Source organism: Boleophthalmus pectinirostris, unplaced genomic scaffold (assembly GCF_026225935.1).
Source record: "Boleophthalmus pectinirostris isolate CB_2022bp ecotype Guang Dong unplaced genomic scaffold, ASM2622593v1 HiC_scaffold_6, whole genome shotgun sequence".
NCBI lineage: Eukaryota > Metazoa > Chordata > Actinopteri > Gobiiformes > Gobiidae > Boleophthalmus > Boleophthalmus pectinirostris.
The window spans coordinates 38,195,152-38,211,648 of NW_026571447.1; the positions used below are offsets into that span (position 1 = coordinate 38,195,152).

Here is a 16,497-nt window from a genome sequence, read left to right on the forward strand (position 1 = left end):
TATCTTGAGTCGATGAAACTATTCACTATTTTAATACATGTTAATCATTTTTACCCACAAGTGTTCTCGTGTAAACAAGCCCTAAAAAGCCAAAACTAAAAGATAAAAAAAGTCAAAACTAAAAGTCAAACAGATAACAGTTAAACAGAAATAATACCTGTTCGGCCACAAAGCGCAGACGGTAACAATCCTCCGCCCGGCCACTCCCCCTGGCGTTGTGGGCGGAGCCTGTGCCCCCCGCGTTCTGTCCCGGGGCGGGGGGCTGGCGCAGGGGCCGGACTCGGTCTCGGGGCACGCTCCAGGAGCAGTGGAAGGTCTCGCCCTGGATGGGGTTGTAGGGTTTTTTGGCGACGGCGCCTTTCCGTCCCTCGTGGAAGGAGGTGAGGTAATACTCCAGGACACGCACCATCCGCTCCTCGGGACTGCTGCCCAACGTGATGCTCAGGAACATGTCCGGGTGAGACAGAAAGTTGGCGTACATCTCCAGCAGAGAGCGCTTCTCCAGGATGAAGGTCGGGAGCACCACCTGCAGGACGGGAGGGACACAATTTACAAATAATCGAGGAGTGTAGTTTACAAAAGAAATGATTGGTCGACTAAAGACAAACTTTGTGCATCGATTAATCAACTGACAAGACAAGAGCCTGGCCAAAATTTAAGATATAAACATTTAAATCTATCAGAAAATGACTTAGAAGTAGTGAAGTGATCTGTCCATGCAGCAAGATCATTTCACTTGACAAGTTCTTTTAAAATAAACGACCTCTAGACTAGAATTAAACATTCTCAGGATTAGTAAGTAAATCATAAATCTGAGAACAAGATGAACAACCTGATCCGTGTATCATTCGTTCATTTGTTTTTCAGTATAAAACCAGAAAGAAGAAAGAAAATGAAAAAAACAACAATTTTCTTCATTATTTGTCTCTAAAACAAAAATGTAAAAACAGATAATGATTCATTTTTGCAGTTTTCGATTTTGAGTTTAAATGAAAAATGGAAAAAACGGATAATGGACCGAGACCGGGACTGAGACCTGAACCAGACCATGATTGAAACTGGGACTGAGACCAGGACTAAGACCCGGACTGAGACTGGAACTGAGACCAGGACCAGACCGTGATTGAGACCGGGACTGAGAACGGGACCAGGACCAGGACTGAGGCCGGGACCAGAACGAGACTGAGACCAGGACTGAGACCGGGACCAGACCATGACTGAGCCCAGGACCAGACTGGGACTGAGACCGTGACTGGGACCGAGACCAGGACTGAGACCCGGAACAGACCGGGACTGAGACCAGGAACAGGACCAGGACTGAGACCGGCACTGAGGCCGGGACCAGACCAGGACCAGACCGTGATTGAGACCGGGACTGAGACCAAGACTGAGACCGGGACGAGACTGGGACCAGACTGGAACTGAGACCAGGACTGAGACCGGGACCAGACCAGGATCAGACCGGGACCAGACCAGGAACAGGACCAGGACTGAGACCAGGACTGAGACCGGGACTGAAAACGGTTTAGTCCCGGTTCAGTTCGCTGAAAAAAACAAATCATTTTTTTGTTTTGGCTTGTTTTGGTTTTGGAGACAAATAATGAAGAAAATAGTTGTTTTTTCGTTTTTTTTATTTTTGGTTTTATTTTGAAAAACAAATGAACGAATGTCACACGGATTTAACCTTATTTCACCGGATTTAAATTTCAAAATCTTGTCCAGATCAGAAAAATCTGCGGTGTCCTCTGGTCTTTGCTCCTGAAAAAGAAACTTCACTTGCTCATATTTTGTCCGTACGTGTGACAAATATTCTCTTTTTTTTTCTTTTTTGTTTCTTACCCTGGTCAGGTCCATGCCCAGTTTGAGCTGAGACAGAAGGTGGATGATGATGCTCCTCTGTTCGTCCAAAACTCCCAGCTCCTCTTCCTCGTTGTCCTCCGTGTCTGTGGCCTCATCGCTCACGTCTGCTCCCTGAAGCAAAACAAACACAACTCCGCTCAGAAAGATCAGGAGAACCGCTCAAAACAAGTCAAAAAACCCAACTGAACTCCCCCAAAAACACGACCTGATTTCAGTTTTTAAATCTCACAATATTTAAAGATATTTTAAGCGTAAGATCGGTTTGTAGTAAACATCTTTAATCCGACTTCAGCTTTGACCCACTAACGAGAATAAAAGCGGGACACGTCTTCACATCTGGGCGTCCAACTCACGGTTCGGTCTCTTTTTGACGCGACGGTTCTGTTCCCAAGAGAATTCATCAATAGCAGAACCGAACCGGGACCAAACCAGGACTAAAACTGGACTAATACTGGACTAAAACTGGTCTAAAAAGAGGAATAAATGGGACTAAACCGGGATCAAACCAGGAGTGAAAGAGAGAAAGCAAAGCCACAAAGATATTCGATGTATAGAGGGAGGGATACAGAGAGGGGAAAAGAGGAGGAGATAGAGGATAGGGGTTAAACGAGGCGGAAAGAGCGAGAGAGAAAAGAGGGGAGAGCGGAGAGAAAGAGAGAGAGAGTTAATAGTGGGATTAAGAGAGAAAGTAAGAAGAAGGAAAGAGAAAGAGGAGTAGGAGAGTGATGAGAGAGAGACTGAAAGAGCGAGAGGGAGGGATGAGAGACTGGAAGAGCTTAGAAAAAAAGGAGGGAATGAGATAAGGAAGAGAGGAGTGTGGCGAAAAGGTGGGATAAAGTAGAGAGGAAAAGAAGAGAAAGAGAAAGGAGGGATAGAGAGGTGAGGGCAGAAAAGAAGGGGATAAGAGAGAGAAAAGAAGATGCAAAGGAAAGAGAGAGAAAAAAGAGAGGAGTTTAAGAAAGACAAGGATGAGAGAGGGAGATGAACTGAAAGAAAAGAAGAGAAGTAGAGCTCGAGCTGCTTCTGCTGTGACTGTGAATGGACGGATTAACAGAGCGATAAGCCACGCCCACTTTACGCCCATAAAAGGAAACGACATGTGACCAAAACAACACTGTAAAAAATGACTCTTCAACCGTAAAAACTTGACCCGAACACCGCTCAAAACCTGAACTAAAGACACACACGACTGGCCACGTTTACATGATGTTTTTTTAAATTCTGAATTAATTATCCTGAATTAAATAGTTTGGAATTAAAATATTCTTCTTCGAGTTTACATGGAAATAATAATTCCGAATTAAGGTTTACATGGAAAAGGGACAGGGACACCAACATATTTACACCGACCGGAAGAAAACACACACTTTGCTGCTACCGTTTTTTTTTTTGTTTTTTTTGGTCATCTCGGTTTGTTGTTAGGCGTGGGGATGCGTACAGCTGTTTCCCCACCCACACAAACTGGGGAAAAGCGGTCCAATCCCAGACTCCGGTTCAGGTCGGGCCCAGATGAGCTGGAGCGGGTGTAACGGTGATTATGTGATATTTCATTTACATTACATTTATTGGACTGATATATTTTGGTTGAGTAGCTCCCTCTTGTGGTGACCGGTGGTGATAAGTTCATGAGAGATGTGCACGAGGTGGGTCACTGAATTTAGCTTCTGTCTCGACATGTGCGAAAGTTCTTAACTGTGTAATAACTCATACATTGTACAAAATATTAGTTCATAAATGTTCTTGATGACATAAATAAGTTGTACAATTAGGCTGTGATCATACAATGAGCAATTAAACAGAGATGCACGATTTTTACCGACAGAGCTAAATTCAATGACCCACCTCATGCCCGTCTCTCATGAACTGGTAACGTGCTCTCGGCTCAACCAACTCAACCAAAATATATTAGTCCAATAAATGTAATGACAAGTGGAATAAAATATCATGTAATCACCGTTACATGGGTGGTTTATTTCAGCTTACCTCTGTGCTTTGTGCTGGTGCTCTGCTGGTTCTGGAGTTGGACACACGGGGCGCTGTGCTGTTTCTCTGGTGCTTTTCAGAAGGAGGTCGAGAGCAGCCCGGACTATCTGCAGGAAGAAGAAGAAGAAGAGAAAAGAGTTTGAGACAAGAGTAGGTGAACTACTGGAGGTCGACAGGGCCAAAAGCACTGCAACGGCCCCCGTCGGGGGTTTAGACCTGATTCAGTCTTGGTTCAATCCTGGTTTAGTCCCGTTTTAGTCCTAGTTCAGTCCTGGTTCAGTCCTAGTTCAGTCCTAGTTCAGTCCTGGTTCAGTCTTGATTCAGTCCTGTTTTAGTCCTGTTTTCATCCTTGTTCAGTCAAGTTTTAGTCCTGGTTCAGTCCTGGTTCCATCCTGGTTAAGTCCTGGTTCAGTCCTGGTTCAGTCCTGTTTCAGTCGTGGGTTAGGCCTTGTTTAGTCCTCGTTTAGTCCTGTTTTAGTCCTGGTCCAGTCCCAGTTCAGTCCTTGTACCGGCTCTTGTGCGTGCTTGTGTTTGGTGGTAGCTGAGTCCGCCTCCCGGTTTGTTTCCCGGCGCTGGGCTGTGATTGGCCTGGACCAGACCTCCAGGCTCCACGTGGTTGAGGGGGATGCTGGGCCTCGGCTGACCCAGGGACGGCGCTCGGTCCAGGGGAGAGTCGGGTTCCAGACCGGGGCTCTGGAGCTGGTTGGGGGTTCGGTGGAGGTTTTGGTGGAACAGACTGAGACATCGGCCCAGGCAGCTCAGAGACGACGGGCTTTTAAAGAGCAGCAGGTCCTGTCACACAAACAACAAAATATATATAAATAAAAAAAAAAAAAAACAAAACAGAGTACACACAGAGTAGACAAAATATAAAATATAAATAAAGCATAAAATAAATAAACAAGTCAATAAAAATCATAAAAAGTACTAAAATAAATATTACATAAACTCGACACACAGGGACATTTATTCAGGAAAAAAACAAAAATTGGAGAAAAAAAATTGCAAATTATCACATCTGGTTACAGTTAAGTCCTGGTTTAGTCCAGGTTTAGACCTGGTTCAGTCTTGGTTTTGTACTGGTTTAGTTCTGATTTAGTCTTAGGTTAGTCCTGGTGTAGTCCTGGTTTAGACCTGGTTTAGACCTGGTTAAGACGTGGCTTAGACTTGGTTTAGTCCTGGTTTAACTCTGGTGTAGCTTTGGTTTAGACTTAGTTTAGAGCTGGTTTAGTCCTGGTTTAGACATGGTTCAATCCTGGTTTAGTCCTGGTTTAGACGTGGTTCAATCCTGGTTTAGTCCTGGTTCAGACCTGGTTTAAGACCAACTTTCGGTCTCTGGCTTTTAGCACCATGTGAGTTGTGTTTTCCTCTGTAAATAAAGTGGATTGGATTGAAGTAAAAGTACTGTTACACTGAAGTATTTATAAGAGTAAAAGTAAAATGTCTGAAAACTAGAGAAGAAAACATAAAAATGGAAGGATATCATTGAATATAAACTGCAGTTTGTGTTTTGTCCACCAGAGGGCAGCAACATCACACACTGAACAGTATTTACCAGTCCAGAGAGTTTTTGATGCATCCTGCTTTATTCACATCATTCCAGTTTGTATTATTTTGTATGAGGCCGATCCTCACAGCAAAAAAATTCAGTCTGGATTATGAAGACGTTTTAAAACCTCTTGGAGAATCAGAGCAAATTTTACATTTTACACAAATGAACTGACTTTATGTTATGTTTATATTTACACAATTTAACCAGAACTGCCACCGCAAAAAACAAACAAACAAACAAACACAGTTTAGAAGCATTTGCAGATGCGAGTAGGCGGAAAAAGGTGAATAAAGTCCAGGTGTAGTCTTAGGTTCAGCACTGGTTTGGCCCAGGTGTAGTCCTGGTTCAGTCCTGGGTTAGTCCTGGTTTAGTCTTGATTTAGTTCAGTCTCATAACCTGCACTGTCCTCAAACACTGAGCCCCCCCCCCTCCCCTGAGCCCGCACCTCGTCCCCAGAGAGAGGCCCTCGTCTGGGCTGAGGCTCCAGCGACGTCTGGGGGGTTTTCTGTGGTTCTACTGGACTCAAAACCTGAACACAAACAGAGAACGTTTATTTTTCAGAGACATTTTCACATTTGATTTGCAAGATAAATGTCACTGACACACAGAGAGGGGAGTCTTGGTTCAGTTCTGGTTCAGTCCTGGTTTAGTCCTGGTCTAATCCTGGTTTAGACCTGGTTTAGTCCTGGTTTAGTCCTGGTTTAGACATGGTTCAGTCTGTGTGTCAGATGCCCCCTCAGATGGATTAAACCACGGCTGAATCAGGACTAAATCAGATCTAAACCAGGACTAACCCAGGACTACACCAGGACTAAAAACCAGGACTAACCCAGGACTAAACCAGGATTAAAAACCAGATCTAAACCAGGACTAAACCAGGACTAAAAACCAGGTCTAAACCAGGACTAAACCAGGACTAAAAACCAGGGCTGAACCAGGACTAAACCAGGACTAAACCAGGACTAAATCAGGACTAAACCAGGTCTGGACCAGGTCTGGAGCAGGTCTCAGAGTCAGGCAGTGATCACATTTGTCTGGAGTTCAGTCTGAGCATCGTCTGCTCTTATGAAACATTTACTGGAACAATCGATATCTGTATTTTTATCACAGCTGGATTAAAAAACGATGATGGAACAAAGAAGCAAGTCACTGTCTGAAAGACCAGGAAATGATTCAGTCCTGGTTTAGTCCTGGTTTAATTCTGTTCTAGTTCTGGTTCAGTCCTGATTTAGTCCTGGTTCAGTCCTGGTCTAGTCCTGATTTAGTTCTAGTTTAGTTCAGATTTAGTCCTGGTTTGATCGTCATTTAGTCCTGGTTAAGTCCTGGTGTAGTCCTGATCTAGACCTGATCTAGTCCTGGTTTAGTCCTGTTTCAGGCCTGGCTCAGTCCCGGCTCAGTCTTGGTTCAGTCTTGGTTCAGTCCTGGTTCAGTTCCGGTTCAGTCCCGGTCCAGTCCCGGTCCAGTCCAGGTCCAGTCCCGGTCCAGTCCAGGTTCAGTCCCGGTCCAGTCCCGGTTCAGTCCTGGTTCAGTCCTGGTTCAGTCCTAGTTCAGTCCCGGTTCAGTTCTGGTTTAGTGCTGGTTCAGTCCTGGCTCAGTCCTGGTTCAGTCCCGGTTCAGTCCTGGCTCAGTTCTGGTCCAGTCCTAGTTGAGTCTTGGTTCAGTTCTGGTTCAGTCCTGGTTCAGTCCTAGTTCAGTCCTGGTTCAGTCCTGGTTCAGTCCCGGTTTTCCTGGTTTCAGTCCTGGTTCAGTCCTGGTTCAGTCCTGGTTCAGTCCCGGTTCAGTCCTGGTTCAGTCCCGGTTTAGTCCCGGTTCAGTCCTGGTTCAGTCCCGGTTCAGTCCCGGTTTAGTCCTGGTTCAGTCCTGGTTCAGTCCCGGTTCAGTCCTGGCTCAATCCTGGTTCAGTTCTGGTTCAGTCCTGGTTCAGTCCCGATTCAGTTTTGGTTCAGTCCTGGTTCAGTCCCGGTTCAGTCCTGGTTCAGTCCCGATTCAGTTTTGGTTCAGTCCTGGTTCAGTCCTGGTTCTTGTCTGTTTCTCTCTGGGGAGGGTGACTCATCTGCAGCAGTTATTAAAAGACACTTCCAGATCTGCTCCAGTCTGTGAACACAAAGCCTTCTCCTCTCTCCTGTCATATCTTCACTCTTGGTTCAGACCTGGTTTAGTCCTGGTTTAGTCCTGGTTTAGTTCTGGTTTAGTCCAGTTTTGCTATGCTTTAGTTCCCATAGAATAGACTCACACTTGGCGTTATTTGATTGTACAGTTTGCACATTTTACTCTCAACGTGGAACTCATGTGGTCCTGTTCTAGTCCTCGATTAGTCCGGGTTTACTTCCGGTTTAGTCCCGGGTTTAAAGGGGCCATATTACACTATTTTTTGATGTTATAATGGTGTTTCCTCATCACAGACAGACCTGACGTTGTGTTTTTTTCAATCACACATGTTTAACACACAGAGTTCTTCTCTCAAAACAGCTCAGCTTAAAACACGACTTAAACGTCAAAAGAATCAGTTTCTCGTAATAAAGAAACTTTAAAATAAATGATTTTGCAAGATTGAGTGGTCCAGGTTTAATGTGACAGGGACGCTCTGTGGACAGGGACACTGTGGACAGGGACAGGGACACTCTGTGGCAGGGACGTGGACGCTCTGTGGACAAGCTCTGTGGACAGGGACACTCTGTGGACAGGGACAGGGACTCTGTGGACAGGGACAGGGACGCTCTGTGGACAGGGACGCTCTGTGGACAGGGACGCTCTGTGGACAGGGACACTCTGTGGACAGGGACGCTCTGTGGACAGGGACACTCTGTGGACAGGGACAGGGACGCTCTGTGGACAGGGACAGGGTGCAGTGTGGACAGGGACAGGGATGCTCTGTGGACAGGGCGCACTGTGGACAGGGACGCTCTGTGGACAGGGACACTCTGTGGACAGGGACAGGGCGCTCTGTGGACAGGGACGCTCTGTGGACAGGGACAGGGACACTCTGTGGACAGGGACGCTCTGTGGACAGGGACAGGGCGCAGTGTGGACAGGGACAGGGACACTCGGTGGACAGGGACGCTCTGTGGACAGGGACAGGGACGCTCTGTGGACAGGGACAGGGTGCAGTGTGGACAGGGACAGGGATGCTCTGTGGACAGGGACACTCTGTGGACAGGGACAGGGTGCAGTGTGGACAGGGACAGGGATGCTCTGTGGACAGGGACACTCTGTGGACAGGGACAGGGTGCAGTGTGGACAGGGACAGGGACACTCTGTGGACAGGGACGCTCTGTGGACAGGGACAGGGCGCAGTGTGGACAGGGACAGGGACACTCGGTGGACAGGGACGCTCTGTGGACAGGGACAGGACATGCTCTGTGGACAGGGACGCTCTGTGGACAGGGACACTCTGCGGACAGGGACGCTCTGTGGACAGGGACACTCTGTGGACAGGACAGGGACGCTCTGGACAGGGACAGGGACACTCTGTGGACAGGGACGCTCTGTGGACAGGGACAGGGACACTCTGTGGACAGGGACGCTCTGTGGACAGGGACACTCTGTGGACAGGGACAGGGACGCTCTGTGGACAGGGACGGAGACTCTGTGGACAGGGACACTCTGTGGACAGGGATACTCTGTGGACAGGGACGCTCTGTGGACAGGGACACTCTGTGGACAGGGACAGGGACGCTCTGTGGACAGGGACAGGGACGCTCTGTGGACAGGGACAGGACACTCTGTGGACAGGGACGCTCTGTGACAGGGACACTCTGTGGACAGGGACACTCTGTGGACAGGGACACTCTGTGGACAGGGACGCTCTGTGGACAGGGACAGGGACGCTCTGTGGACAGGGACACTCTGTGGACAGGGACACTCTGTGGACAGGGACAGGGCGCAGTGTGGACAGGGACAGGGACACTCGGTGGACAGGGACGCTCTGTGGACAGGGACACTCTGTGGACAGGACAGGGACGCTCTGTGGACAGGGACACTCTGTGGACAGGGACGCTCTGTGGACAGGGACAGATGTTTTTTGTTCATGTTTTTTTTTTTTTTTTCATATCTGAGTCTCGCTTCATTTCCTGTTTGCCTTCAGGTTCCGCTGTAAAGGCCGCACCTGCCACGCTCCCCGAAACAAATAATGAACTTTAAAATAGAATTCACAGCTCGCTCTGCTCCTTATGTTCACCCTGCCCCTGTCTGCTCCTGTCTGCTCCTGTCTGCTCCTGTCTGCTCCTGTCTGCTCCTGTCGTCCATATTTCCGTCTCAGATTAGTGTTTGTTTTAATCCTATGGAGCTGCAGTATGGACTTGGACTTGTGTTACTCAGAAACTGGATTATCACGTTTCCGGCTTTTACATCGACAAAACTCACAAAAAAACATCTCCTCTTGTCCCACTTTAGTCTGTTAATGCCTGCCGGAAATGTTCCACTATAAGGCATTAAATGTAAACCTATATAGTAGTGTGGAGGTCAAGAGTGCACTAATCGAGACCAAGACCAGTCCGAGAACACGGGGTCCAGAGACCGAGATAAGACCAAGACTTTTAAAGGACGAGACCGAGACAAGACCAAGACCGAGACCAAGACAAGACCTAGACAAGATCTAGACAAGATCGAGACAAGATCGAGACCAAGCTCCATCAAGACCGAAACCAGACCAAGACAAGACTGAAACCAAGCACCTTCGAGACTGAGACAAGACCAAAACAAGACCAAGACAAGACTGAGACAAGACTGAGACAAGACCGAGACCAAGCGCCTTCAAGACCGAGACAAGACCGAGACAAGACCGAGACAAGACCGAGACAAGACCGAGACAAGATCGAGACCAAGCACCATCAAGACCGAGACAAGACCGAGATAAGGCTGAGACAAGACCGAGACGAGACCAAGCGCCTTCAAGACCAAGACAAGATCGAGCGTCTTCAAGACCAAGACAAGACCGAGACAAGATCGAGACAAGACCGAGACCGAGCGCCTTCAAGACCAAGACAAGACCGAGACAAGACCGAGACCGAGCGCCTTCAAGACAAGACAAGACCAAGACAAGACCGAGACGAGACAAGCGCCTTCAAGACCAAGACAAGACCAAGACAAGACCGAGACCGAGCGCCTTCAAGACCAAGACAAGACTGAGACAAGACTGAGACGAGACCGAGCGCCTTCAAGACCGAGACAAGATCGACCGTCTTCAAGACCAAGAGAAGACTGAGACAAGACCGAGACCGAGCGCCTTCAAGATCAAGACAAGACCAAGACAAGACCGAGCGCGAGTGTCTTCAAGACCGAGACAAGTCCGAAACCAAGCGCCTTCAAGACTGAGACAAGACCGAAACAAGACCAAGACCGAACACCATCAAGAAAACAAGAGACAAGACCGAGACAAGACGAGACAAGACAAGCCAACCATCAAGACAAGACCAAGAGACAAGACTGACCAAGACAAGACCAAGACAAGACCAAGACCAAGTGCCATCAAGACCAAGACAAGACAAGACCAAGACAAGACTGAGACCAAGTGCCATCAAGACCGAGACAAGACCGAGACCAAGTGCCTTCAAGATCAAGACCGAGACAAGACCAAGACTGAGACCAAGTGCCATCAAGACCGAGACAAGACCGAGACCAAGCGCCATCAAGACCGAGACAAGACCGAGACCAAGCGCCATCGAGACCGAGACAAGACTGAGACCAAGTGCGCTTGAGTCTGAGATGAGTCCAAGACCAATCTTGAGTCCTATGACACTTCTGTATAGCATCTGACAGTTTTTTTGCCAAAAAGACACCTTGAAAAACAGGCGTTCTCACTGTGAGCGGGATTGTCCTTGTTTTAGTCCTGGTTTAGTTCTGGTCACACTTCTGGACTATTTTTATAATGCTCCAATTTGTACATTTTGACCCAAAAACCACCAGTGCTCCACATGACACAGATCTGACGTGTCCTGCTAAGATTTCATTTTAGACCCTTTAAAATTTGAATTGTCAAAGAATAATTTAGTCCTGCTTTAGTCCTGGTTTAGTCCTGGTGTAGTCTTGGTTCAGTCCTGGTTTAGTCCTGGTTTAGTCCTGGATTAGTCCTGGTTCAGTCCTGGTTTAGTCCTGGTTCAGTCCTGGTTTAGTCCTGGTCCTGGTTTAGTCCTGGTTAGTCCTGGTTAGTCCTGGTTAGTCCTGGTTTAGTCCTGGTTTAGTCCTGTTTCATCCTGGTTTAGTCCTGGTTGTAGTCCTGGTTAGTCCTGGTTTAGTCCTGGTTTAGTCCTGGTTTAGTCCTGGTTTAGTCCTGTTTAGTCCTTTAGTCCTGGTCCTTTTAGTCCTGGTTAGTCCTGTTTGTTTAGTCCTGGTTTAGTCCTGTTCAGTCCTGGTTCAGTACAGACCTGGTTTAGTCCTGGTTTAGTCCTTTAGTCCTGGTTTAGTCCTGGTTTAGTCCTGGTCCTGGTTTAGTCCTGGTTTAGTCCTGGTTAGTCCTGGTGTAGTCCTGGTTTAGTCCTGGTTTAGTCCTGGTTTTCCTGGTTTAGTCCTGGTTCAGTCCTGGTCCTGGTTTAGTCCTGGTTTAGTCCTGGTCTTTAGTCCTGGTTTAGTCCTGGTACAGACCTGGTAGTCCTGGTTTAGTCCTGGTTTAATCCTGGTTTAGTCCTGGTTCAGTCCTGGTTAGTCCTGGTACAGACCTGGTTTAGTCCTGGTTTAGTCCTGGTTAGTCCTGGTTTAATCCTGGTTTAGTCCTGGTTTAGTCCTGGTTAGTCCTGGTTCAGTCCTGTTTAGTCCTGGTTTAGTCCTGGTTAGTCCTGGTTTAGTCCTGGTTAGTCCTGGTACAGACCTGGTTTAGTCCTGGTTTAGTCCTGGTACAGACCTGGTTTAGTCCTGGTTTAGTCCTGGTACAGACCTGGTTGGTGCACTCGGAGTGTCTGGAGCACAGTTGTAGTTGTGTCATCCACACTTCCTGCTCTTGGGCGTCTCTCGCTGAAAAAACAAAACAAAAGTAAAGGTCAACTACACTCACGCTGGACAAACGTACCAAAGATTTTAGGGGCGATCTGAGCTTGGACAGTTAGTTCTCAAAATCAAATTTATTCTATAGATTTTCTTTAGAAATTGTCTTTTAGTAGATTTATTTATTGCTCTTGTATTGTAACAAAATTCAGTAGCCTTAGTCCAGTTCTTCACACTACATGGTATCGGACTGGTATTGGTATCGGAATCGGCGAGTACACTAAGGCCAAGTATCACTACTGGATCAGATTCCAAAAAAATAGTATCTGAACACCACTGAAGTGAAGAGGCCGTCGCTCTGGCTCTTACCTCTGAGTTTGTAGACGTCTCCAGCGCTGGACTGCACCGTGAACATGAAGGGATGGTCCGGACTGGAGCAGACCCGGGCCCCCTCCACAGACAGAGCCCCCCGAGGAGCCTGCTGCCCCCTGCTGGCGGCACTGAGGTAGTACCACAGCTGCCCGGAGTCTGGGTCCAGCACGAAGAACCTGCAACACAACAGACGCTTTACACCTGGTTTACACCTGGTTTAGATCTGGTTTAGACCTGGTTTACACCTGGTTTACACCTGGTTTAGACCTGGTTTAGATCTGGTTTACACCTGGTTTAGAACTGGTTTAGATCTGGTTTAGAACTGGCTTAGACCTGGTTTAGATCTGGTTTAGAACTGGTTTAGAACTGTCTTAGACCTGGTTTAGTCCTGGTTTCAATTTTATTTAGACCAGGTTTGCACTGCTTTAACTTGTTTAGACCTGGTTTAGATCTAGATCTAGTTTAGATCTGGTTTTGGCCTGGTTTTAGTCCAGGTTTAGAAATGGTTTGCAACATCTTGTCGGGTCAACACTCAGAACTTACAGAGAGGGTTTCAGACCAAGCTTAGACCTGGTTTAGACCTGGTTTAAACCTGGTTTAATCCTGGTTTAGTCTTGGTTTAGACCTTATTTAGACCAAATTAGCACTGGCTTAGACCTGATAAATAGACATAGCTTAGAACTGCTTTATTCCTGGTTTAGACCTAGTTTAGATTTGGTTTAGACCTGGTTTAGACCTAGTTTAGACCTGGTTTATACCTGGTCCAGACTTTGTTTAGGCCTTCTTTAGACCAAGTTTAGACTGGTTTAGACCTGATATATAGACATAGCTTAGAACTGTTTTTGTCCTGATTTCACCCTGGTTTAGACCTGGTTTAGACCCAGTTTAGACCCGGTTTAGATCTGGTTTAAACCTGATTTGGGCCTTGTTTGTAACATGTTCACTGTCTAGACGTTGTCCCAACACAAAAAAAAACCTTGCAGAAACCTACAATTTTAGTCCTGGTATTGTACTGGTTTAGACCGGGTTTAGACCTGGTTTAGATCTGGTTTAAAACTAATTTGGGCCTTGTTTATAACATGTTCACTGTCTAGACTTTGTCCCAACACAACCAAAAAACTTTAGACCTTTAGTCCTTGCTTAGTCCTTTTTTAGTCCTATAGTTTAGTCCTGGTTTAGTCCTGGTTTAGATTTAGAAGACTCTGGTGTATTTTCAGTTTGGTGTTCCTCTAAACAGCTCATCTTCACAGACTCGTGTGTGAGACTTCCACATTTATCCTGTTTATGGAGATGAGACATTCACCAAACTGTGAAAGTTACGTAAGTGTTTAATTTTAGCACAGAACGAGCTGCTTTTACCTCCACAAAACAGGATCTGCCCCCATCAGCTATTGTTTTTAACCTCATTTCAGTTCAAGGAAAGGTCCTCACTGATCTCTCATTGGTCATTAAAGGACAAGAAGATTAAAGGGTCTGTATTTTGGAATTGTCCTGCTGCTGCGACTGCTAAAAAGTTTGGATGGTGTTTGAGTTCGTGGAGTAATGACAAACCGAGGTGACAGAAAAGCCGGTAGCAGCTGAAGTGTGTGTTTTCTTCACAAAGACGTAAATCCGTTGGTGTCTCTGTCCAATCAGAACTCTTAAAATTAAATAAAGACAAGTTTTCCATGTAAACTTCAAGTATCCTGAGATACTTGAAGTCTTGTTCTCGAGTGAGACAGAGGACAGAGCATGAGATTGACAGGTGGATCATTGCAGTCTGCAGTGATGCAGGCGCTTTATCGGACCGTTGTGGTGAAGAAGGAGCTGAGCCGAAAGACAAAGTTCTTGATTTACCGTCAGTCTCTGTTCCTCCCCTCACCTCTGGTCATGAGCTCTGGGTAGTGACCGAAAGGACGAGATCGCGGATACAAGCGGCACAAATGAGTTTCCTCCGCAGGGTGTTTGGGCGCTCCCTTAGAGATAGGGTGAGGAGCTCGGAGTAGAGCCGCTGCTCCTCCACATCAAGAGGAGCAGCTGAGGGGAGGACATCTGTTCTGATGCCTCCTGGACTCTTCCCTCAGGAGGTGTTCTGAGCATGTCTCACTGGGAGGAGGCCCCAGGACACGCTGGAGGGACTGTGTCTCTGGTCTGTCCTGGGAACACCTTGGGGTCCCCGGAGGAGCTGGAGGAAGTGTCTGGGGTGGAGGAAGTCTGGGAAACCCTGCTGAGGCTAAGTTTACACAGAGCCGGGTAGGTTGAGAAACAAATATTTCCCTCCCTCCGTTTTCCAAAATAACATCGTGCACACAGCATTGTTCTCAAAATGTTTTCGTTTATATCGACCTGCACAAATCCTCCATCGAGCTCCGTCATAACTACACCAAACCTCTGGGCGGCGCCTGGATCAGATTCAAACCTGCAGCATTTATTTCATTACAGTTGTAAGTTTTACTCACAAATACCTTGAAAGATATGCATTAGTGATCGGGCTCGCCTCTCCACAGATCTGTTAAAGTCTCATTGGTCTCTGGTCGTGGATATGACACATCAGCTGTTTGTGCAAATGAAACACATGAAAAGTGTTTCAGTAGAAGAAACACGACTGCTGCTCTGATCATCATCATCATCAGAGCAAAAGGGAAACACTGGTCGCTCCTAAAACTCTGTTTATCTCACTTTACACGCAAACACTAAACCAGAGTTTTCCAGAATCTCCACTCTAGCTGGAGTTTGTAGAAAGATTCCTTTTCAGAGGAGAATTCGCTGTTTGTGTGTAAAAGATGAAGAACACACGAAGGAAATGTCTCAGTTTTTAAAAATACCTGTGTAAGTGTAAACGAGGCCTTAGACTGCTGCCCCCTCGACCCGGCCCCAGATAAAAGGAAGAAAATGAAAAATGGATGGATGGACCTCAATTCATAATTATTAATTCAATGTAAACTCAAAGGAGAATATTTTAATTCAGAACAGAATTTCAGAATTAAAACACATCATGTAAATGCGGCCAATGAAAAATAGTTGCTCCTCTCTCTGTATCATTTTGGTCTTAAAATGTTCGTAGAAACCCCTCGCTCTACTTGATCCTGGAGTTTTTATTTCGCTCTTTTGTCCATAAATAAATTCCTCAACTCCGGATTTGCTCCTGAAGCCGCGTGAGACGTCGTGAGCTTCATTTGACTGGAGCTGAAGTCTGTGGGCGTCAAACTCCCTCGGTCCTCGTCTTTCTTTAAACGCTCCGTGCTCATTATGCGGATATGGAGTTTAATGACACACTGCGGGACATTCCAGGCAAATCTATAACATCTCCATGGCAACCAGAGACCATAAAAGTGACAGAGCGCTCCTGGACTCGATTTGAGCGAACGTGTTTGGTGTTTTAGTCGCAGATTTTTCTCGCTGACAGCTCCATAAACTGAAAATGAAACGCGATTATGAGACGCACAGAGGCAGCTGTCAATCAAAGCACCGACGAGCTGTCAATCAAAACAAAAGAGCCGGAACGAGAGAACGGCAAGAAGAAGAAGAAACGACCGAAGCGGGGTTTGCGAGAGGAGAAAGAGAGAGAGAAAAAGAGAAAGAGGAAAAAGGAAAGAGAGGAAGTCGTGTGTTCGTATCTTCAGTAAAATAGAAGAGGGAGAAGAAACGAGAGATGGAGAAGAAAGAGGAGAGAAGAAGAAGAGCGCTGGCGTCTGTAAAGTGTTTGAGGAGAGAGAGAGAGAGATGGAGGGAGCGAGAGAGGGAGAGATGGAGCGAGGGAGAGATGTGCCAGAAGTAAAGAGTGATGATCCAAGTCATTAAACGAGCAGGCGCTTCTGCTATTGATCTACAGAAGA

General features: G+C 46.8%; 1 protein-coding gene across 1 annotated transcript in view; it reads right to left on the minus strand.

The window, feature by feature from the left end:
- LOC110168211 (oxysterol-binding protein-related protein 10-like) overlaps positions 1-16,497 on the minus strand; it is a 38,016-nt gene that overhangs the window by 15,340 nt on the left and 6,179 nt on the right. The window contains exons 2-11 of the mRNA XM_055163921.1: positions 12,680-12,858; positions 12,264-12,340; positions 8,675-9,049; positions 8,284-8,480; positions 7,996-8,221; positions 5,841-5,924; positions 4,353-4,635; positions 3,844-3,950; positions 1,840-1,971; positions 158-526 (exon numbers count right to left, since the gene is read on the minus strand). Coding sequence (XP_055019896.1) covers positions 158-526; positions 1,840-1,971; positions 3,844-3,950; positions 4,353-4,635; positions 5,841-5,924; positions 7,996-8,221; positions 8,284-8,480; positions 8,675-9,049; positions 12,264-12,340; positions 12,680-12,858 — 2,029 coding nt within the window. The remainder of the gene's footprint in view (positions 1-157; positions 527-1,839; positions 1,972-3,843; positions 3,951-4,352; positions 4,636-5,840; positions 5,925-7,995; positions 8,222-8,283; positions 8,481-8,674; positions 9,050-12,263; positions 12,341-12,679; positions 12,859-16,497) is intronic.